The 25,048-nt window shown below is 38.4% G+C and overlaps 1 protein-coding gene across 3 annotated transcripts in view; it reads right to left on the reverse strand.

Annotated features, from left to right (window-relative positions):
• The window catches only part of LOC119793810 (ankyrin repeat and fibronectin type-III domain-containing protein 1), a 233,314-nt gene that overhangs the window by 42,686 nt on the left and 165,580 nt on the right, over positions 1–25,048 (reverse strand). For all 3 annotated transcript variants that reach the window (XM_038301085.1, XM_038301084.1, XM_038301083.1), the window contains one exon: positions 16,271–16,393. In XM_038301085.1, the coding sequence (XP_038157013.1) occupies positions 16,271–16,393 (123 nt within the window). The remainder of the gene's footprint in view (positions 1–16,270; positions 16,394–25,048) is intronic.

The following is a 25,048-nucleotide window of genomic DNA, read 5'->3' on the forward strand; positions in this document are numbered from 1 at the left end:
GCCTACATTGTAGACTTTAAAGCCCCCGCAACAAGCCCTTTTTCACGGGGGCTGATACACCTAAAATACCCCCACCATCCGAATCCCTTCCCGCTCCGTCCCATCCATCTCCACTCCATCCCGTAATAGAGGCCTTATTTTAGACATCCTCGTGTTCCCGCCTGGGCCTAACCTATTCCAGGGTTCCAGATAAAGCGCGGCAGGTATTTGGAATAATTTTTCCATGGGCCTGGCCCGGAAGATAAAACAGGAGATATATTTGTAATGCGTGTGCCGGTATCCCATTTCAAAGAGAAAGCCCACTGGAATGCAGCCCTGGGCTTATTGTTATATGCCTGAGATGGAACAGACAACTTTTTTTCAGAGTGCAGGATGGTGCCCCATCACTCTCTGACGACATTAGCCTGTGTGTAACGTAGAGTGTGTACATCTGCAATTTCAAAGAGATGTTATATTACACACGTGAGAGTGGCATATCATTTACCAAAGACGTGCCGCAAAGAAACGTATAAATCTAAAATCATAATGTACGAAGGTTATAAATAAAACAAAAACCCTTTTGCTGCAGTAAAATATGGAGATGTTTAATTAGAAGATGAACATATGAAAAAGGATTTAGAACTTTAACAAGTATTTTTGTTTTTTGCCAAAAAATTGTGATACATCCTCTAAGCTCCAACTTACAGACACTTTGACAACTGTTAAAAATTTTATTGGATATATGAATCTCACAATATAACATTGTAAATTTATTTACTGTTTAGCCAGGCTGCTTAGATAGTCCAAATATACAATACCCATTAAATGTCATACCTGACATAGTAAAATTAATAAGAGTCCAGATCAAATGGTTTAGAAATCACTTGAAGTCTTTGCAAATTGGTATTACTCTATATCAGTAAAACATTAAATTGCTACATCTTTAATAAATAAGGTGATAAGAACACTGCAGGGCATTCTGAACTATTTTCTGAGAAGATCATTTCCTAAATATTTAAGAGAATTTTGTTGACAGTTGAATATAACTTATGTGAATAAAGTCATATAGTGGATTAGAATTTGTCTTTGGGAGAAGCTCATTTGTAAAATTAAAAAAAAAAAAAAAAATTTTTTTTTTTTTTTTTTTACATAAGACGACATTTTTGGATTAAAGATTATTGGTGGAATGGGATATTCTAATCTTAAATAATTGCATTTTCATTATGTGTAAATAGAAAATTATCATAATTAACAAACATAAGGAAAGGGAGTATGTCTGTGTGAGGTTAATCTTAATACAGAATTTTGTGCATAACTTTAGAAAAGAAATATTGTTTGCCAGCAGCCTCAGATTTATGCTTTTTTAAATGAAAGCATAAGCAGAGTTGGTAGATTTTAAATGGATAAAATCACCCAAATATCTTACATTTGCTGAGCGCACTCCTCTACATTCTGAAACCTGTTAAAAAGCAGGAAGCTGCTTTCTGTGTGAAAAACCAAGAGTTCCAAAAGCCAGACTCCCTCCTGGGCCCTTAAAGACTCCCACATCCAGTGTTGTGCCTGAACGCGTTCATTGAACGAAAGTTCATGAACTCGTTCATATTTTGGGCGAACGTGAACTGAACGTACTGCATTATTGCCTGATGAACGTTATTGTGAACTCGTTCATTCTGGCGTCTGTGAACGGCACGCTCTCTCAGTTCAACTCCGTTCAATAGGTTGCCAGATTTCTATAGAGCCCTCCAGGCGAAACCCCAGCTAAATCACACCGTAAACAGGCCTTAATATGTAGCGGGAAAAACACCCAATCTGGCAACACCAGCTACCAGCGTCGTAGCCTACAGCCGCGTGCGTCATCAAAACAAAATGCAGCGTGAAAGCCACAGCAGCATGGAGGCGACTTAAAACAGGTTTATGACCAGGTGGTCGGTGAGGATGATGGCAACAAGTTTGCCCGCCGGCTTTCAGTAAAAAAATCCGCACTTCAGTAACCTTAAATTCCTACCTCAGCCTGGTCCCTCAGTTTGTGTTAGTAAAATCTTCTTGAGCGGAGGTCTTCAACAGGGGATCCGCGACCCCTAGGGGGTCTACGGAGGTACTGCATGAGGGTCTGCATGGTTAGTTGATATTTTTATATTCCCCCCCTGCATTTTTTCCCACTAATTGAAATGTCTTTAAATACTCATTAACATGAAATCAACACACTGTAGTAAACAGATAAATGGAGGCAGAAGATGTCTTTCAGTCATCAATGCTCACATTCAGCGACACACAGGAGCTCTTTCAAGCTGGGCACCATTTCCTTCACAACAACCAGGAATCAGAATCAGAAAAACTTTAATAATCCCAGGGAGAAATTTATTTCTTTACATTACTCCATCTGTAATAGAGTGACTATAGGACACAATTTCATACAATATATAGAGTTAGGGGGTCCCCGCTCCATCTCGCCATCAGTTTGGGGGTCCTTGGTCTGGAAAACATAGAAGACCCCTGTTCTTGAGGGTTTTACTATCCATGTAACTTGTTTGTTAAACCTGCCTGGTATAATTTTCCAGGATTCCAGTATTCCTTTTTAGTATGTATTGAAATGGAATTTCAAATGGAAAAAATTATTAAAATAAAAAAAAAACATTTGCACCTTAAAGACTACTTTCCTATTTTTCTTTTAATAATTACTCATAAAAAAGACCATTCAAGCAGCACATTTTTCCTGATGTTTTTGAGAATATACTGTAGGGGTGAAAGCTGCAGCTGCTACTAGTGTGAAGTGAATGGACAGCAACAAAGCATTAAAGCAACAATGTGGGAAATGCTGTCCCCTCAATGCTAATGTAAACCCTGGTTGGATAAGGATTCAAAACTGGATATGAAGATGAAATCTGACGCACAGTTTCAGAGTTACAACTGATAAAATAATTGCTGTCTGTGGTTCTACAGTAGGCTATGGTGTAATTGAGCAATATATGAAAAAAAAAAAGAACTATGAACTAGTTCATTTTTTGGAATTGTGAACTATGAACTGAACTAGTTCATTTTAAAATGTGTGAACTGAACTTTGAACTAGTTCACGTAGAAAGAGAACTTTCCCAACACTGCCCACATCAAATACTCCCACAAACAACCCCATGTTGCAAACACCATACACAAAGCATCTGTTTTATTGGCTTTATCAGCGTAATTTACAAAAAAAAAAAAAAAACCTCAATGAGTCACAAGTAAACAATAACATGCAGACAGAATCTGGAAAAATAACAACTCTTTGTCTAAAAGATTGTTACATACTTTTTTGAAAAAATGTTGGATCAAGCATTTCTTAGCAGCCACAAATATGCATGACAAAAGTGGATAATATCAGTGGTACTTAAAAGAACATGTCAGACCCACTTGGTAGCAGAGTGGAAAATTCTGGCTAAAGGGGGACAGCTTTTGTTAAAGCTTTAGAGCTGCCAGTCTTAGTGAAGTGATTTTGCAGATACATTCTTGTAATACAAGGTAAACTTCTATAAATGGAAAAAGAAACCCGGCCAAAATACATAGAAACTGTCTTTCAGTGTTTCTCTAAATTAAATCAATTTATCCTCAGCTTATTATAAGAAATCTCTTGAATTTGCAGATTGTATCACATTAACACAAAAGTTTTTGTAATTGTGTCTTGTGCACATCCATCCATCCATTTTCCATCATGCTTATCCCTGCTGGGGTCACAAGGGGTGCTGGTTCCTATCACCAGCTGTCTATGAACGAGAGGCGGGGTACACCCTGGACAGGTCGCCAGTCCATCGCAGGGGAACACAGAGACAAACACGACAAACAACCATTTGCACACACACACTCACAATTGGAGTTTTTTTTTTTTTTTTTTTCGAGAAGCCAATTAACCCAACAGTCAAGCTTTGAGCTTGACTGTTGGGTTCAAGGCTGCAGTGAATCTGTTGGCTTGAACCTTCTTGTTGCAACGCTAAATGCTGCCCACTTGTTCCACTGGGCAGCCATACGTATTTGCATTAAAATGATAAATGCTGGGACAGCTGTCCTCTGTAAAAATGTCATCCTGCAGTCAGCCAATACCTTGTCTTGTAAAGATTTTTACACCACTTGAGTTTTTTATGTTACATTCATCAATTTTTTTCTGGGTTTCTATTAGTTTGAGGAGCAAGGAATAAAACAAGTTTTTTGAAAAGTTTCAGTAAAAACTGAAAAATTATCTCTAAAAGATGGTATGAGTATGATACTTCTACCTCCACTCTTACCAATTGCCATTAGAATCATGTAATTAATAAAAATAGAGCCTGCTTGTGTTATTAGATCTCAGGATTAAAAAGGTTCCAGTAAAAGAATAAAAAGATCATGGCAGCATGGGTGTTGAGATGCGATACGTGTCACCATACGATATTATCATGAAATTGCGATATCACTATATATTAAGATATTTTTCCCAGCTATCAAAATTAAATGTATAGATAAAAAGAAACTTCTCTATATGTTAATCAGAAGATATTGATTGTTTAATTATTTTGGTATCCATGTTGTTTGGGGTTCAAGTTCAGGTCTTCTTCTGTGACTCCCTAAACTACAGATATGGCAATGTATTGCACAGCAAAGGGCTCCCTCCACAGTGCCATCTACTGGAGCGGTGGTGCCGAAGTAGCCCATTTCTCTTCATTGCTTTAGATAAAAAAAAAAAAAAAGTATTTTGTTTAAAAATCGATACCAGGAACTAAAAGATTAATATTATATATGGCAGCGAAAATGCCATGAGGTCTATGTGGAGGCTGCAGGGAATCTGGCACAGCATTAAAATACCAACTTTACTTCATAAGTTAGTTATTTTTGAAAGATCAAAAAGCAGAACATATGATGATATAAGAAAGTCAAATTGTGTTTTCCCACAAGCTATAAAGGGGTAAGCAAAGATGTAGAAGAAAATCCTTTCCACATTTTGTCAACAAAATGTGTGGCTGAAAAGCCGCACTGTAAATCGTCTTGAAGACAACATCCTCAGAGTAAAACAGGGTGGTGGCAGCATCATACTGTGGGATAGGGAAAACCTGTTGCAGGCTCCAAAAGGCTCGCTGAACATTTAACTTTCAGCAGAAATACAACCCTCAACCTCCTGTATGGGAGGAGCAGTCTAGACTTTTCTTAGTATTCATCTTTCCTCCTCACCACTTTAACTCAAACCTTATCTTATTGTATTTTTGACAACCAACCCAACCTGGCCCTTTTTGTTAGAAGTGTTAGATCTCAAGAAAAAACACAAATCTCAGCTTCATGTAAATGTGTGTCTAATTAGATTGATTAAAGGAAAAGTCTCTAATTCGAGCTGACATGTAGCAACATCTGTTGTATGTGGAGACAAAGTTTTAATAAACAGTGAAGAGAAAAATGGATGGAAGAAAGCAAGGAGGAGCAAAGGGACAGAGAGTACGATGTGGTGGCAGCAAGAGAGGCTGAAAGTTGCATAAACTGCCTCCCTCAAACAGACACCGGCGCACCCACACATGCACGCACAGAGACACTATATACAAAGTACACTAGCTGCTCTAAATGTGGCTTGTAGAAGGAAATTCTGAAATCTGAGTCTTGGCACCAGACAGGCTGGAAGCAGCCGGGCTGCTGGATGCAGAGAGGGAGAGGCTGAGAGTAAAAAGGGGTTGATGGTGGGGGAGGATACAGGGGACGGGGGTGTGCGTGTGTGTGTGTGTGTGGAGGGGGGGTAAGTATTGCTAGAATTGGCTTTGCTCTTATCAGCTTATAGGCAACATGAGGTCTGTGACCTGCAGGTTCTCAGGCATGAAACAGATAAAGACATACATAACCTTATGCATTCAATACACCAAACAAAAAATAATGAGTTAATGTGACTTTTTTTGCTCCAGTAACAGCAGTTTTAGAACATATCATCTGAGTAACAAAATGAGATGCGGATAGATTCACTGAGTGGATCCATTTGGTTTGACATTATGACAAACCAATCTAAGGAAAGACCCCCTGCCTGTCACAGCTTGAATACAATAATAACTAAGACACATTATGGTTTTAAAAAAAAGCTGAAGATTTCAAAACAGCACATTAGCTAAGATGGATTAATTTAGGCTTTCATGATCATGACAAAAAACAGAAACAACTTAAATTCTTCCATCTAAATGTGTTTTATTTTATTAAGTCACAAAGACTAGATGCCTTGTCAAAGAGTTTGCAAAAATCTAAAACCAATGTGTTGTGATGGGGGTACGGGTGAGTCCTTGTAAAACCTTAACACAGCCAGTCGCTTTCTGTAGTTCATTTATTGCGCTCCATACAGAACAGGAATGGTTCAGGAACTATTTTCTTCTTGGCAGATTCTAGTAACTAAATGATAAAAAAAAAAATATATATGTTTTTTGAATGGTTCTTGAATAAGACACACTTTTGTTTTTCCTATCTTGATTTGGACAATTTATTGGACACAATACCTGCTCTTTTTCCCCATGCAACCACCACCAACAAGTGTCAGTGTGGAAGTTGCTACTGAAGGAAGTAGATTCCTATTTTATCATCTTTTATATCACTGCACAGAGGAAACACAAAACACTATGAGGAGTTATTATATAATGGGATTTATTTAATGGGAGCTAAGGTTTCACTCTCTTGCAGGTTTGATCATTTTGAATGTCAGTTAGTACCGTAATAGACCAGTTTAAGTTATTGATGATTTTGACAAGGAATTTATATGATTTTAGAATATTTCTCTTCACTGATGTAGTTTTTTTTGTTTAGAATAAATGCATTGCTAATATCCATCCATCCATCCATCCATCCATCCATCCATCCATCCATCCATCCATCCATCCATCCATCCATCCATCCATCCATCCATCCATCCATCCATCTTCTCCCTCTTATTCCATCAGGGAACCTTTGACAGGTTGCCAGTCTGTTGCAGGGCAACACAGAGACACACAAAGACACGGAGTACCCAAAGAGAACTAATTAACATCACAGACTTATTTTAGCTTCATGCCTTAGTCCTTATTACCACAGTGACTCATATTCTGAGATGAAGGAATTTCTCCCACTTTAACCTATTTATTGTACTTAATTGTAGATCTTATTGAAATGATTAAAACCACTATAAACTTCTCAGAGTCTAAAGTGCTTAAGTTAAAAGCTGGAGGTGAAACTACAAAGAAAAATGTAAAAGTTATTTTGAGGTCTTCTTAAGGACTGGTCCTGGATGAGTGAGAATCTACCCCAACAGGTCAGGGCTTTTCTGAACCCACTCAATCTGCCCACTATTCCCGCACTGTTGCATCTCTAGAGTTATTAAACCAATCATCACTGCCTAAGCAGGCTAACTTCAAAAGCTATACTTTACACTATGCATGAGAGACTTTAGATATACAGCATATAGATCTTAACAATACTTTCCTGTTTACGCTCTATAATTCAAGGCAGCTAAGTGAATGCAACAATGTCCTAAAATCTTGCTTGACAGCCATGAACTTAACTGGCTAGCTAAATCAAATTGAATTGTTACACAGATACTTTTTTTTTCTGTTTTATCTTTTCAGCCATTTCTCACTTTCCATTCTGTTCTCTTGGGAGATTGGCAGAGAAAGAGTCAGCAGTATGTTTAACCTTTGAATCTTGCCTGCTGTGCTGAGCAAGGCCTGCCACCTGTTGGCTCTGTTTATGCCCGTGTTTCTTTTTGTATGCACACCGAGGTAAATCTCTCTTATTCTGATGAGCAGAGACAACAGGGAGTCACCATGGCGATGAGATGGCAAGCAGGGGCTGACGTTCCCGTAAGAGAAGGTTGTCGGTAAGAAGTTGGGGAGAAGGGGAGGGGGGGTTCACTTCCAAGGTGGGATCACCCATACATAAGCCTATACTCCCAACCCCTCCTCTTCTGACAGAGCCTTGGTGACACTGTGTCTCCAATGGTGATCGTGGGTCCAGCCTGGGTGGCTCCAGGTCTTGTGTGTCTCCCTGTGGGTGTATGTGTGTGTGTGTGTGTATCACACCATTGGGGTCCCTCCCTGGGCCGCCATATGCCACCCACCCAGCCAAGGGGGGAGAAGGGTGGGGGCGACCCCTTGGCAACTAAAGCCACCAGTTGGCTCGTTCCCTCAGTCACACGCCGGCCGGGCGCCATGTTTAAAGTCCCACAGCTATTTATCTGTGATAGGGCTAGAGGGAGGTGTTTGGAAGGGTGGCGGGCTGGGGAGCCTATTGTTCTTACTCTGATAGATGCTTTCTATGAAGGATAACAAACATGTTTACATATATGAATGCAAGAACGCTTCCTTCACAAGTTGTGAGCTTTGGTGTGTCTGCACCACTCACTTCAGCCGAAAAAGGAGCAAGACAGCAAAAGTATTTAAATTTGTTAATGTGAACCAAAATTAAGTTTTGTAACTCCAGTTTTTTTGTTTGCTATTAATAATTTTTATACTAAAATACATGGTGGCGAGACACTGGAATTATGTGCTAAAAGCAGGGAAAGCAACTCTAACAATTTAAGTGAGCTGAAATTGCTTTCCTCTCGATAAAACATTACATGGTATAATTTAAACAAATCAAAACCTCCATGGTGGGCAGAGTGTGACACTACCACCACCATGGCACTACCACTGCCGTGGTCAAGCAGTTTTATTTGGACATATTTATGCAAATGATAAAAATCAGGAGATACATTTTTTTTTATTGTTTTAGGTAAAATAGAGGATAAACACAACCTTTATCCTAGTCTTTACAGAGTGGAAATGGTTTTCCTTCTACATTCAGGTTTAAAAATGTCGTCAAACGTTTTGCAAACTGTTAAATAAAACCTAGTGACTAAAATATAATTCTATAAACCATAATTGCTAACTTTGACCATATCTGAAATACCAGTAGTGTCTTTAACCATTCTATTTGCTTATCATATATTGCTGCAAACACCAACAGTTTTACCCCCTTCCAGGCTTTTTATTTTGCAATGCCTTTATATGTCTCTGAAACGTCAATGTTAGGAGATCTTCATTGCTTTTAACAACTCCAATCTTTTATCACTATCACACACTCCTCTGCTCTAGTTGTCTCTGTCTCTTTTTTTATGTTCCAGTTTTCTACAACATGTCTCATTTCTTAACAGGACACCACAAACTTTCCTTTTAGTCTGTCTGTCTCTCTCTTTCCATCCTCAGCACCATCTCTGTGTTTCTGTGTGCCAAGTTGAGGTTTGGCTTGGAAACCAGAGAATCAAGTTAGAGACACAGGACAACAGGGAGCCAGCCTCATATATCTCCCTTACAGCATCCAGAGTGGAGAACATAGTGACATACTGCATAACCTCTGAATATTTGCATCCAGGCAGCTACGTGTGCAAGAGTGGAAAATGTTTACATGCAAGCGAGCTTCATACCGTATGATTTTAATGTTATATAGTGCTCTTAGGGATTGCATTTGCAACACATTGACATGTTTATGAGTAAACAGAAGTTTGTCTGTGCTCGTGTTTGCAAGTGAGTGCTAATGTAAAAATAGAACAGGGTAGTCCTAATCCAAAACAGAAGGTTATTGAAATTTGTTGGCTGTTTCTAAGACTGAAACCTACTGTCAGACCGACTCAGCTACAATTAATCCTGCAATCAGAGAGGCCAATTATGGAGAAATCTGGGACTAGGAGTATTAAAACTAAACGGCAAGGAAAACACTGCACGTACGATTAAAATTTCAGAATTTATAGGAATATTTTCCTTTGTGTTGGTGACAATGGAATCCTTTTGGGAGAAACAAACAATCTGTAGTTGTTCTTGACCTTTATATTTTATCCATTGACTTTCATCAATAGGAAAAATATTCTCAGTTTCTATATTAGGAGCCATTCAAGATATCATCATGCATCGCGAAAGCCTTTTGATTCCTCCTGTTCAAAGTGGGAATGATCCTATATTGTTTTGTATCGGCATCCTGTTCGTAACATAAAGGCATTGGCGGAGTAGTTAGAGCATGGCACAGTGACAGGTAACTTTATACTTGCTGCTGTTTTTATGGACACACTGGTCAGTAAATTAACCTCTTGTTTAATTTGTGGATATAAATAGGAAGAAAAATTATAATTTTTGTGAATATAAAACTACATTTGCAAGGAGTTACTGCTGGTGACATGTTACAAACTGTAATATTTACCTGCCTAAGGTGCATTCACATTGAAAATAAAACCGGGAAAAATTCCCCAATTTCAGATGCTTTCAGAAGGCTGGCGAAAGGCATCACCTTGACATCCAATCAGGTGGTCGTTGGTTTTACTGCAACATGATGGACGTGTATTTTACAATGTGAGTGGTTGTGCTTTATTTACTTTGAAAATCTGATCCACCAGTTTCTCCAGATATGCTTCCAGTTGGAAGCATGTTTGGAGAAACTACAGCCAGGAGCTAGAGCTGGATGAGGGCCGCTTTCTTCAGCCACCCACAAACCTTACTTCATTCTCTATCAATATTAATTTCTCTATCTTCCATTTTCCTGATTGCTTACTGCAACGCAAAAATACACAAGAGTTCAGATTTTTTAACTTTGGTCTGGCCTCCTTCGCAGTTGTGGTGTTGCTCTCGCTTCACTGCTAGTGCCAAAATCATTGCTATTGAATCTAACACCTTACTATGATCCTGAGTAGCCAATTGATTGTTCTGGGCGTGAAAATCCTGTTTGTATGAATGCATCATAGCTTACATTTCAGCACTACCTCCCCCCATAGAATTACTCTAAAAAATCACAAAGAGAGGCTTTGAAATGTTTTTTATTGTTTTAAGCTGTCTGTTATTAATGCCATTAAGCTTCCAGTTTAAGATGGCAGCAGATTTTAAGATCCACACTTTTATACAAACAGATGGAGCTAGACAGGGTGGAAACAGAAACAATGATCTGGATGGTGTCACTCGGAAATTTTGGCTTTGTTTTTACTCAGCTGTTTATGTTGAACAAATGGATGGAGATTTCTATAATGAGCAGAGAGCTCAGACTACAATTAAATGACTGGGATTGTGGAAAAACAATGTATACCCTGGGAAAGAAATGATTCGGTTCTCTCTGCACACCATTTGTTGTTTTTAACAAGTCCATTCCGAGATTTACATGAACGGAGTATATCACATATGGGGAAGATTGTTGCATGTAAATACATCTTAATGCAACTACAAAGCAGAAAAAATTTGTCAGACGTTCCAATAGAAGCAGGCTTCCCATTCTGCGATGATCGTTAATAGATCTTTACAATGTTATGATTAGAAATTCTGCAGTGTAAAAACATGACTGGCATTTATAAGCTTCTAATTTGTCCTTTCTGTTTGAACTGAGGGCTCTCTGCAGCAGAAAAAAGAGCAAAATCAAAGGAGAGAATAAAAGAGTGGGTAATATTAAATTAAATTAGAACCAAATGAGGCAAGTGGCAGACTGTCCAAAACCACTTTACACCCAAGCCCTCTGGGCATTGCCAGTCTTTTTCCAGTAAGAAATTAGTGATTTCTCTCTGTTCTTTTTATAATTCTTTGTGCACAGTTCATAAGGATTAACACTACACACCCAATCCAACACAGTGTTAAGTATTACAATGTGTGTCTGCTCATTTATATGAGTGAGTGTGAATATTAAGAAGAAAATCAGACATGCAGGCTCGAGTTTCTGCCATTTTGTGAGCGTGCGCCTGTGTTAATGCAATGACTGAGGGTTGGTCTCTGTCCCGACTTCAAAGTTAAGACGTCATCCTCGGAGGGCTGTCAGCATGGTGTTATCCTTGAAGACAGTTTGGCACCAGGCAGAGCAGAGGGCCTCAGGGAACAGAGAGGATTACAGTGCTCCAATGCTTTCTGTACACAATGTAGTGAAATAGTTGCTGATTGGGGACTGAAAACTCTTACATTCTCCATTTTTACTCATAAAGGGATTCTGGCTGAACACCAGAGCAGTATGGCAAAGTGCTTCCTCAGCATGAATACCGTGTTTTTGTTATTAAAAAGTATGAACTATTTTGATGCGTAGTAAAAGGTTTCAGTTAATTTTCATTACAATAATATCAATAAATAAATATTTATTTTTAAGTTATCTTGGTAGGGCTGCATGGTGGAGCAGTGGGTAGTGCTGTTGCCTTGCAGCGAGAAAGGTCTGGGTGCGATTTGTGGCCTTGGGTCTTACTCAAGAGTTATGTATCGTGCTTTGTATCTTACTCTCTGGGTACTCCGGCTTCCTCCCACAGTCCAAAAACATGACTGTTAGGTCAATTGGCTTCTTTAAAGTGTCCTTACGTAGGAGTGTGTGTGTGCATGGTTGTGTCTCTGTGTGTCTCTGTGTTGCCTTGCGACAGACTGGTGACATGTCCAGGGTGTACCCCGCCTCTCACCCATAGAATGCCGGAGTTAGGCAGCGGCCTCACCACAAACCAGACGAGTACTAAGCAAGAGAAAATTGATGGATGGATAGTTATCTGTGTTAAAAACAGAGCCAGTGAACCTAAAATGAAGTCTTTGCAGCACTTCCGATCTCCCACTTTGGTTCCTTAGTTGCAGAGTGGGAAACGGTTGGAAGTCTCTTCCCAGTTCTGGTTCTCTCTTGCACTGATTTCCTGTTACTCCTGTCTGAGCTCCATAACATGCTCACCTTCACTATGTTGTACAGGTGATTCATCCCCAAATGTGAAACAGCAGAGACCCTACCTGGGTATAGGTGGAAGTACCGGTGAAAGAGTCCGTCATATAGACGTTCCCTCTGGAGGAGGTGTGGGTATTCCCCATACTGGTTCCGTCTCTGGGAGTCTGGTTAACCCCGGGATGCTGACAGCTTTTTTCAGCTTTCAAAAGTAAAACCAAACGCATGTCTGCCATTTTAAGGTGAAGCCAATAACCAGTAGACTCAATGACATAGGAGAAACATCCCAAATGAGCTACATTGAACCATCTATTTTCCGTCATGCTTTATCCCAACTGTGGTCGCAAGGGCTGCTGGTGCCTATCTCCAGCAACGGGCGAGAGGCATGGTACACCCTGGACAGGTTCCCAGTCTATTGCAGGTCAACACAGAGAGAAACAGGACAAACAAACAAACACTCACACCTAAGCAGAATTTGGAGAAACCAGCAGAGAACCCACTTATTCACAGGGAGAACATGCAAACTCCAAGCAGAGACACCCCAGGCTGGGAATCGGACCTTCTTGCTGCAAGGCAGCAGTGCTACCCACTGCCCCACTGAGTAGCCCTGCATTGAACTGACAGTGGAAGCTAAATTACAGTGAATCAACTGTCACGTTTAGGACAACAGTTTGAGATTAAATATAAGGCAATAAATGTAATTAGCAACAATAATCAAGTAAGCTTTGGTGGTGGTTTTTACCACTCCCACCCATCCAAACTCTTAAAAGTCTTAAAAAATCACAACAGACATAGACAGAGAGAGGTGGATATAGATATACATTTGTAGAGCAGAGGTTGGTTGGTATTTTCAATGCAAGCAAAAGCATGTTGGACAACAGCTTGATGGTAAGATGAGACAAACATTCAAGTATTTGGACATCATAAAATATTTTTGAGAAGAGTTGAGGTGATTAGAAAAATATTGCAACAGCTGTCAAGTATGATGGAGGATGTCACACTAAGCATCAGTTTTACCTCCAGCACAGTCAATTTTACTCCATTCAACATGTATATGTGCATACTCCTGCAACGTCTAAAATGAGGATCAAGGACAACACAAAATAAACTCGTCCACGTAAAGGGCAAGAGACAGGGAACACCCTGGACATGTTGTCTAACCATCACAGGGCAACAAAGAGACTTCGAACCAACAGCCATTCAAACAAACACCTGAAGGAAAGGTTAGGGAGAGGTTGGAGAGAACCCACACATGCACTGATAGAACATGCAAACGGCAAACACGGTTTTAACCCTCAACTTAATGGCCACAAGGCAACAGTGCTACCAATTTTTCACTGTGCAGTTCCTCAAAATCAATAAGATGCCAATGTGTGTAAACTTTGACCAGCATTATAGCTCTGTCACTTCCATTTAACGCAATCAGCATTGGAAATATAAACTTGACCAAGAAAAATTTTGGGTTAGAAAGCCTACAACATTATAGGCTTTCTAGTGAGAATAAAGAAAAAAAAAAATCTGGCTTCCAACTGTAGAGCATCTTAATCTTTACTTGGTAACACAGAATAGAAATAATATAGCTTTGACAATTCTTTGATATTTTTATATGATGAAAAGTTTATTGACAATTAAACAGATTAAACAGCAGGGAGCTAAAACAGTGTAAGAATTCTGATTATTAAACTCTGTAAGACTGTTTTAATAGATGTATTGAATGCACACATGTTTTCTCTATGACTGCGCGATGACTGAATTCCAGAGGAGACTCTCTGTTCTGCTGAAGAATTGGACCAGCCTCCTTTCACCTTCAAGGAGAGTGACTCAAACATTAACCTCAACTCTTTCGTGCTGAGATCTCCTTTTTTCGCTGCGTCACACAGAAAGAGTCATGCTCCTGTAACAGTGTCTCGGCACGAGGAGAAAGTTGGAAACCAGCTGTATCTGAACATTCCCTTATCCTTTTCTTTAAACAAGCATGTCCAATCTACCCACAGTGTTCCATTAAAACCAGACCACATCAATCAGGGCCCGGACTTTAAAGGCCAGGTCCCCTCTCCTGCGGCACGGGAGGAAAACATGGAGCTGTTATAGTAAAGGACCTCACACTGCAGGCTCACACCTCAGCTTTGCACTACATTTCTGCTGCTGTACCACACATCACAGTGTCACGGTGAGACCACACAGTTTGTCTCATAAGTTCAACAAATGATCTTGTAAGACCTAACAGCAGACCCTTACATAGGTTGACTGAGCCCCAGAGAGTCCCCCACCTGTGGCTCCATAAACCGCAAAGTAACTCCACTGAACAGCTACTGTAGTCCCTTACAGTGCTGTTAAGAAAAGAAATCATACAGTGTGACTTGAAAAATCATGTGCAAATGAAGCATCAGATTCCTCTAAACCAAGACTTATGTTCCCAATAATAAGAGAAGAATAAAAGAAAAGCCAAGAATACATAGCAGGAAGTTCGTGGAGGATGCCAGATGGACGAACAGCAGGATGAATGGGGAGATAAACGAGCGGAGGCCCAGCAACAAAAGGGGGGAGCAAGAAGGATTCCCGTGGGTGGTGATTGGGAGGCAGCCTTGCAATGGAAAGCTTTCAAACTCCTTTCATCGGCTGCCTGACGACGGGAACTTTACAAGAGCAAGATGAGCTGGCGCCGCCAGAGCAACTTGGCGCTCCTCAACAACACCAAGATGCTGAGGCAGAAAGGGACTCTATCATCACTCTGCACATTCCCTGCCCATGACCCAAAAACACTGGGCAGCATTAAGCATCAACCAGAGCCATGATCTCATAAACAGACGCATCACAACAAGTCTCAAGTTCAACTTGGAACCAGTTTCTCCTAATGAGTGTTATGGCCTTGATATCCACTGCTATAATTTAAATTGGAAACAAATCCTCTCATCCTTTTACAGTTTGGAAAACCTGAAGTCCTGAACACGTGCTGAATATGAGTTCAAGCAATAGCTAATTACTTTGTTTCATTTCATTTTCAACAATATGGTCCAGTTTTAATAGATTAGAATAGAATCAAATTAAATAAATGAATAAATTAATTTAATTATAAAAGAAAATAAAAGATCACAGATTAACCCAGCATCCCAATGCCTGGAGGAAGAGTTAAGACACACATAATCTAAGTTGCTTGCGGTTTAGTATGAAGGTCGACAGTCAGTAATGAATTGAGGTGCCATGTGATCTCCTGCTGTTGATCCATGAAGTCTGAATCCGGTGAAGCTATCTATCACTAGCACTTCCTGTTCTGTTGAAAAGCTTTATAGAGATGCTGATTTATCTTCCAGGAGTACTTAGTACTGTTCCACACTATCCCAGACACCAATATCTGCTTTTATCACCACGGTATCAACATCATACTGATTGGCCAAGACAGAGCACATTGCATTGATGCAATGATTCATGCAGATGGAGGCGAGATTGGTGTAGACAGTGCATACTACAAAGGACGTTATTGTATTAAAATTTTTGGAGGAATTACATTTTTGGGCTTAACCGGTCATAATGGCCAGAATTAAACATTCAAAAAATTTAAATAAAAAAAACTCTAAATTAACTTTTCTATTATATGGAGCTGTAAATGAGCAACAGTATCCGCTGTTTAACTTTTCTGTTAGAAAATATAAAGACACTCCAAGATGTCCTATTTATTCCTTACCAGTCGACACTCAGAGATCTTCTTCTGTAAGACGATGGTCTGTCTGAGGAAGTCTTCTCTGCTTTTGCTGCTCGCTCTTTCAGGGAGAGACGATGAGTAAATTTGGAGATCCCAGACTCTGACCTGAACAGAGCAATAAGAAAACATGACATTAAGACCTAACAGACTGATTTATAAAATAAAATAAGATAAAAAAAGCGAGAAACAATGGGTTTTGTCAGAAAAGTAACCTCCTAAATCAATCTACTTTTAGACACATTCTATAAAAGCAAATGATCATTTATGGAAATATTTGTGTTGCAGAAAATAAACATATGAATTTTCAATCAAAAATCGAGATGGATAAGCAGTGGATTCATCCTCTAAGCTGTATGGTACTTATTAACACCTCTGATAAAGGCATGTGAAGAAAAGGAGCTTCATTTTTTGAAACGCAAATGCATAATACATTTCTTACCTGAAATGCACTTTTAACTATAAATCCCAGATTTATTATCTTCCTGTATGAAAAGAATATTACATATGAAAAAAAATAAATGCAAAAATAGCTATTTGTTTTACATTTTGCAGATTTTTTTTTTTTTTTTTATAAATTCTCTTCTTATCTAACATCTTAAAGATCTGTGACCTTTACCACCTTGGTAATATGGGATCAGTTGCAATAAAACTCCATGCAACAAGCTGAATAAAGTATTAAAGTTTTCAATGTTGTCATCAAGAACATTAGTATAATCCATCACAGAATTTTAAACATCAATCTTGCATTGATAACATATTTGTAACCCTAATAAATAGGACACCTAGCCCAATTATTATTTTCATTTTATAAAATGGAAGGACAACATAAGTGTTTTATATGTCATAAATGTTCAAACCTGCCCATAGGCTCAGTCAAAGCAATAATCTTATTTTGTAAAACAGGACGAGGATCTGTTTCAATCTAGCCACCATGCAGTATGCGGGACAGCAAGGGAGGTAAAAAGAATAATTTATCAAGTACTCTAGGATTATTTGGGACGAATGCCAGGAAGAAACCTTTTTTTCTGTCCAACCATCACAAATGTAAAACTCGAAAATTCTTCAGGATTTTAAGAGGAACCATCTACCCGAGTTAGTTAAGACTAAAACTGAGCCTTTTGGTCGGCAAAAGATAAGCCGAAAAAAGCATGAAATACTGAAAGAAGTAGCTTATGCTCTCTGTTAAGTACGGTATAGAATGTGTGATGCTGCGGGTCCTCTTCTTTTCAGCAAAACCTGGCATACCGGTAATTGTAAGTGTTCAAGTTTTGATAACAAACAAACGTAGGCCTGGATCATGAGAGGAACGACAAGATTAAATAATTCAAATAATAAGTCCAGTCAACTTAGACATTTTTCAGAGACACAAACCACCTTCCCACTTTTCTATGCATAACCACAGATCAGAGTCTATGATGGAGTGAGATGAGATTTTTAGATGGAATCAATAGGGCTGAATGCTCAACAGTCCCTCTCGCAGTATACTTTAAATTGTTAAAATGTTAGCAGGAAGAACACCAAGTCGCGTCCTTTTCACACACATGCTTTTACAAGTATAAACAAAATTATTAATATTGTATAAACAACCCTTTTCAAAGAACATGTAATTGCCAGAGCTCCAAATCTCTGAGGAACCATCATGTTTCAGGCGACAGCTTCATACTTTCTGTCTGACGTTCTCCAAGACTTCCTCGAAGAAAAAAAAATGAAAAAACATTTTAATCTCTTCTGTTCGGCTAAGGATGTCCCAGTGCAACTTTTTTCCCTCCAAATTAAACAGGAAATGTAATTTTTTAGTCTCTTCTTGCCTGGAACACATTTGATGAGGCTCAGCAATATTGCTTCAGTTACACTGGAGATTAATCAAGATGAATTATTATTTTCTGTCCAAGAGCCAGGCTTATAAAGAGGAATTCAACCAACCAGCAGAGTCTGTTATTTAAAAAAAATCCAACTTTTTTTAAAGACATTTTTTAAAAGAAAGACCTTAAAAAGATATATATATATATATATATTTTTATTATTCTTTTTTAAAATGCCTCCATCTCAACATTAAACTATCTGCTATGGGAAAAGAAAAGTGTGGAATGCTCAATAAAATGAGTAATGATACTGTACACAACAGCTCATGGTTACTGTGGTTATTGAGTAGAGATGTAATTGAATAACATGGAGGAGAAGTGGTCCACTGATTGAAAAGAGTCAGCTTATTAATATGGATATTAAATCTATGTTTAATATTTAATAGTCTGCTTTTAGGGAAACTGCTTGGATGGAGAACATCTGACAACATCCTGCTGAATAGAACAGTCTTTAAGACTGCGCTGAGCTGGGATAATTTTTTAAACCCCACAAACTAAATTCCAATAGTAGATGTTTAAACCTGACAGATTGTTTTCTTGACAAAAAGACACATTTTCTAAGTATGTGCAAAGAGACAGAGCTTCAAGTGGAGGAACCACACATGTCTGAGGAGCATCAGCAGCCAGACCACTGAAGCTGTTGGTTGTGTGAAAACTTTCAGTCCCTCAGGAAAGAAAACATGTTGTTTTAATATGATTTTTGCTTTCAATCTACCCTGAGTCCACATAACATACCTGATGATGTCCAGGGATGAGCAATTTGTGCCTGCCAACTGTCACTTCATTGTGTTTTCCTTCATAGATGATCAAAACCTAATTTTTCTAAGAGTCTGAGCCAAATTAATGAGAGAATGTTTGACTACAGCGGTGGTCTGATGTTACATCAGTGTGTTTCCCTCTCCCAATCAAATGGAGCACTAGCTTGACCCTGGCTTTCTCTAGTGGATAGTTGATTTTAAAAGCAGACATATGGTGCTCTACTGTCATAAATGATTTATTTTTCTTTTGAAGCAGTTTACAGGTTACAAATTTCAAAGATTTTTAACGTCTGTGTGGTTATAAAGTCATTTTCATTCATGTTACGATAGCATTTCTTTATCTTTTTCCACCTAGGTAAAAATAACCGGAAACTATTTCTTAAATAGATAAGCCTGACATATGCATAAAGCAGAATAGTCCACTTCCATTTAAGGCTGGTATACAACATAAGCATCCTATGCACCATCTTTCCTGTTCCAGTGCCAACATCACAGAATTAAGGCAAAGGCATATTTTCCTGTGTGAATCATCTAAAAGGCATTGAGGGATTTTTGGCAGATTCATGATGGGCTCCTAATTTAAAGCTTTAGGTTATTGCGCAGCTTTGCCATCCACTTCAATGCATTTTCTCTACATGATCACAACTGCAAGCTACTGGCATACATTCTAATATATATAAACAGTAGCCCTGTTTGAAAAGTCTTATAATAAGTAAAACAAGAGCTTCTGAACTGATTGGTTGGGGTCACCATTTGTTGTTAATGGATGGTTTCGTTTATATGCGTCTAACGGGTTAAATCTCTGACCAGTACCTACAATAAGATTCCTTTATATAAGTTCAAACAGATTTTTGGAACAAACAGATGACACAACATGAGCATAGGACTAAAGGATAAGCACAGTAAAGCTTAGACACACAAAGGATCATGACATCAAAAGCCACAGAGGGCCAGTTGACACAGAAAAAGTCCAAGGGAATTCCTTTGAGGGGTTTAGATGAAAAAGTGCACATGTGAAGCAGGTGGGTTTGGTGGCAACTGGCTGGCGCTTGGCTCCATGAGAGTCTCAGGCCTGGATCGACCCCATGCAGCTGTCCCTGATAACATCACATACACCATGATGACGAAATCTTCTTGGAAGCCCTCGCAGGATGTCCTGGTAAAGTACTCTCCCAGCAAAGCTGGATTCACTTTAACTTTCCTGATGTTGATCACAATTCAAGATATTGGTTATTTAAAATGTGATTTTTCCTAATAGAATAGCAACAGGAGGGAAAAGCATCAAGTTCAATTTGATCTTTTGAGTCAAAAGCAATATATTCCACCAGTCAAAATTGTGTGATACAAAACTGTGACTGAATAGTTTTCAGGCATTTGTTCTTATTTAAAAAGGTTAAAATGTTTACATTTCCTTTTAATTTAAACCATTTTATTTTTAGCATCATGCTTTGCTGGACTTTATGTCAAGTTGATTCAACTTGATTAGCTTGTTTGGGGCCAGCTCTGCTTAAGTCTGACATAATTTGCAGCTTTTTAAAATATTTTCTTTCTACACTAGCATTTTTCCACCCGACTCCGACCTTCTAAAGAATGGCAGCTCCAAACCATGATGCTTCAACCAGTGTTTTTAAGTATCATTTGTATGGTTTTCTGCCAGTGCAATTTTACATGCAATTTTGTCTTTGACTTTTGCAGGCAATTGGATGCATTGGGTTTTATTAAGAAGCTGACTTATTGCTTGCTGAATAAAAAACGCTTCTCACAATTTTCAGGCATCTATTTATAGAGGAATTTGTGAGGCAATGTAATCTTTTAGTGATGGTCTTTTTTTTAAAACAACACTTAAATACATTGAAGCTGGTAGTTGTGATGTGACAACATTAACAAACAAAAAACAACTATGCAACACACTGTAGCTGTTTAGCAAATGGTTTGCCAGCATTTAAAAGCTTATTCAAGAGAAAATTGTACTTTATAACAGTCTTAATCGACTAGTGTTCTTATCCATGAATTAATTTTATTTGCCTACTTATGCTGCTTTTGCATAATAGGTTGTGTAAAACAATTTAAATGGTAAATGGCCAGAACTTTTTCTAAGTCAAGGACTCCAAAGTGTTAGGATTCCAGTCTGTGTGGCTTGTCTTGTAATTGTCTTCCTTCCTCCATCAGGCGGCGCCTGGTTTCACACCAGCGGAAGGTTTCCTCATTAATGAAGTGCTCTTAGGCTGCTGACTGCCACTACCTCAAACCAGAGTGTTTGCCAGTTTTGGGTACTCTAGCCAATGAGTTTTGCTAAGTCAAACTGAGTTTTGTCAACCTGAGTTTTAACCTCGCTGTTTTGTCTTTGCCTCTCGGCAGGAAGTCATCCAGCAACTGGATGTTTCGGACCTTCTCTCCCCTGGAAGAATCTTCTGAGAATCAAGCTGAGCTGAGGATTCAAGTTTGTGGTTCTGGTCACCATTTTCCCCAAGGATCGTTTGGGGCTTCTCTCTGAGCAGGGAATCCATCTCCACAACAACCCGTTCAAGTACCGCAGGAAATCTAAGTGGAAGTCAGTTTCTCCGTTCTCCAACGAACAACCGCATTCTGGGTAAACCCTGTCCGCCCTCCATCGAAAAAGACAAACACTGGAACATCCCACACCGACTGGAGTCAATAAGAGACAACCATTTTCTGGAAACGTGAGTCTGCAACCTTTTTCACCTCTTCAAGTTCAAGAATCAAATTTCCCACTGAGCCTGAACTAACTGCAGTGTCTTCCCCTCACTTTCCAGTTCTGGTTGAACAGTGTTCAGAGCTACACTGGACTCATCACATCCGTCTCAATAAACCTGTTAAACTTTTCCTTGGTCTCTCTGTGTTGGTTTACTGCATGTGAGTCAGAGCACTTGATAAAATCATGACACAAAGTGCTTAAAAACTACATTAAGTCATTCAGCCATTGATGGATGCAAGCTACATTATAACCACGGACGCTTTGGGACACACTGACACAAATAAGGCAGTCCTACAGAGGCCATGTTGAGCCTAAGGACACAAAGACCGAAACGGATGGAGTTGGGGTTTGAACCAGCGACCCTCCAGTTGAAGAGATTGTCATTTAGTCCCATCATCAATAGATACTCATTTTTAACATTTACATTTGCAAAAATTTGAAAACCGGGTTTTCTGCCAATTGAGAACTCTGTTCTACTTCATGGTAGTTGCTCACATAAAATTCTAATAAAAGTGTGTGCTGTGGTTATAATGTGGACGCCTTAGAAAAAAATAAACCCATGGATACGTTTGTAACACAATTCATATAACTAAAACACAGCAATGTTTTAGTTTGATGTGAGAAATCAAATATGGTTGAAAATGTAACTATAAAAAATCCTTTGGGAATTTAGTGTATATGTTCCGATAGATTTTGGGAAAGTAATCTGGTTTTCAGGACAAACAAAGTGAGATATTTTCTATAAAGGATCACATTCCAGCTGTATACAACATTCTGATTAGTCTAAAAGGGCCTTTAACCACTTGTCTCAGTTCAAATGACTAGGGAACAGGGAATGTTATAAATAGTGAACATGACAGGCAATAATCCAGCCATGTTTTAGCGGTTATGGCCAGGGGCTGCCTATTTGAAACAACTATTTCGTAAAGAATGCATAACAAAAGGGGAGCTTCACTTCATGTCTCCTATTACACCCATCAATATAACAGAGACACACACTGAAGAAACCAACGTACCAGCAACACAAACAAATATTAGCTGAGTTTACCTCATGGACATACCGCTTAATGTGTTTCATTAGGTCTACAAAAAAGCTTTCAGTGCTCCAATCATAAAGGGAGGCAGCCAAGCTATGAACATTGCTAATTAAAACCGGCTCAAAGAAAACTTTGTTTTCCACTCGCCATCTCTATCCAAACCCCTGTCTGCCTGTATGTCTCCTTTCAAGACAGGGGTTGCCTTTATTTCCATGGGACTCGTTCCACAGCAGTAAAACATACTGATATTTCTAAACACTAACAAGAAATTAACTTCGTTTTTATAAACTGACATTATCCAAATTGCCAAAAAAGTAATCTGTTGGTAGCTGTAAAGAGTTCTTGATGAGAAGCAGTAACACAGCAGGCATTCTGTAACATCTGATGCACCTTTTTTTCTTCTCACTTTGGTGCACCTATCATTATAGAATAGTCCAAAATAAAGCACTAAAATCACAACAAACATAATATAATGCATGTAAAAACAGAAAAATATTGTTTATATAATATCAACATACTGTTCCCTGCAAACATAGTTATGACCTTTGTAGTTTCACTCAATTTCTTATGTTATAAACATCAACTTAAAAGCATTTAATTAAGATTTTATGAAACGGTACAACCTAAATTATCCATCATTGTGAAATGGATGGAAAAAGATACCCCCTCCCCTACTTCCCTGTATGTCCTAAAGAAAATCCTTCAGTGAGCATGATGATGCCCCCACCATCAATTGGGGTTGCATTGTGGTTTCTGCTTTCTCCCGAACTTTCTCCTGGACCTGTCTGCTGTGTCCCTTAATTTTCATGATGCCGTTTGTTCTAATGTTCTCTACTATGGCAAGCTTTTTTAACAAAAATTCAGTTTCGTCTGACCATCCATAATTAGGTTCCAGATATCTTAAAATACATTTTGACTAGACAAAACCACATTTTGACTATCCGGAATGGTAATTTAAGATATCTGTATTTACATTCTGATTAGGAAGAAAAATAATTCAAGATATCCTAAATTACATTTTGCCTGGTCAAAATTCCTTTCAAGATATATGAAATTACAACACCAGATTTGTCATTTAAAGCGTCACACACTGATTTAACTTTTCCTCCTTTGGATTAAACTGACAGTAAGGAATCTTTTAGGAATGATCCTCCTGGAAGCCCATTAAAAAGATCATTCCACATTTTGACTAGTCAGAATGTCAAATTAAGATCTTTAATGGAAAGGCTGAATAATTAAATATATCTTTAATTCATTTAGAGATATCTTAAAAGGAATTTTCGAAAAGTCTAAATAACAATTAAAGATATCTTTAAATTAGTTTTTTCTAGTCATTATTTGCTTTAAGATATCTATTATTGAGTTTTCACTAGTCAAAACTGCATATCTCCTAATCTAAAATACATTTAAGATATGAATTATGGTGGCATTTGAGATATTTTAATTAGAATTATGACTAGTCAAAACTAAAATCGAGATATCTTGAAATTACTTTCTGACTAGTCGTAATTTAATCGTAGATATCTGAAATGTGTCTTTCAGATAGTCAGTAATTCATTCTGGATATCTTAAATTGTCGTCTCCATACAAGTTAATGGTAAATCTGACGTCATTTCAACTAGTCAGAATGTAATTAGAGATATCCCGAATAGGTATTTTGACAAGTCAAAATATGATTAGAGATATCTTTAATCGCTAAAACGTCTAGTCATAAAACAATTTCAGATATCTTGATTGTAAAGGCGGTACAACAGAATTTATGTTAAAACGGCTTGCCATACTCTATCCCCTGAGGCCTTATGAGAAGGTTTGATTTTTACTATTTAAGTTACGGACAAATTTAATTTGTTTGATAATTCTGAAACAATGGATTGGACTGGATTTTATTTAAGTTTATCGGAAAAAAGGGGTTGAAAGTTCGAATTTTCATTGGAAATACTTTGTTCAGATTTTACTTTTACTCAACAATTCGGTCCATCAAATACGATGCATCCTAATAAACTAGGATGCAGCGTGAGAGAATATGAAATATTTCAGAGTCTGATGCGTTTGGCAAGCTGCTGACGATCTGAAGGAGGCAGGAAGCTTTTTTTTCCTAAAAATAAACCTTAACAAAACCAGGATAAGTATCAATAGCTAATTATCTCACTAAAATGTTACTTCACCAACGGAAGGAACTCTGTTATCCTCCCACACATGTTTTCATATGCTGCCCATCCACCCACTTTGTTAAACAGATATATTTTTCCATCTCGCTTTTAACTTTGTCTCTGAGTCACACTCGTCATTTTATCTTCTCTATTTTCTTCTCCTATCATCATTTTACTCTACCTTTTGGCGAAGTCGGAGCATATGAAATTTGTCAGGCAGACAGAAATATGGGACGC

This window comes from Cyprinodon tularosa, unplaced genomic scaffold, assembly GCF_016077235.1.
Source record: "Cyprinodon tularosa strain WSP-4 unplaced genomic scaffold, ASM1607723v1 ctg46, whole genome shotgun sequence".
NCBI classification, from domain to species: Eukaryota; Metazoa; Chordata; class Actinopteri; order Cyprinodontiformes; family Cyprinodontidae; genus Cyprinodon; species Cyprinodon tularosa.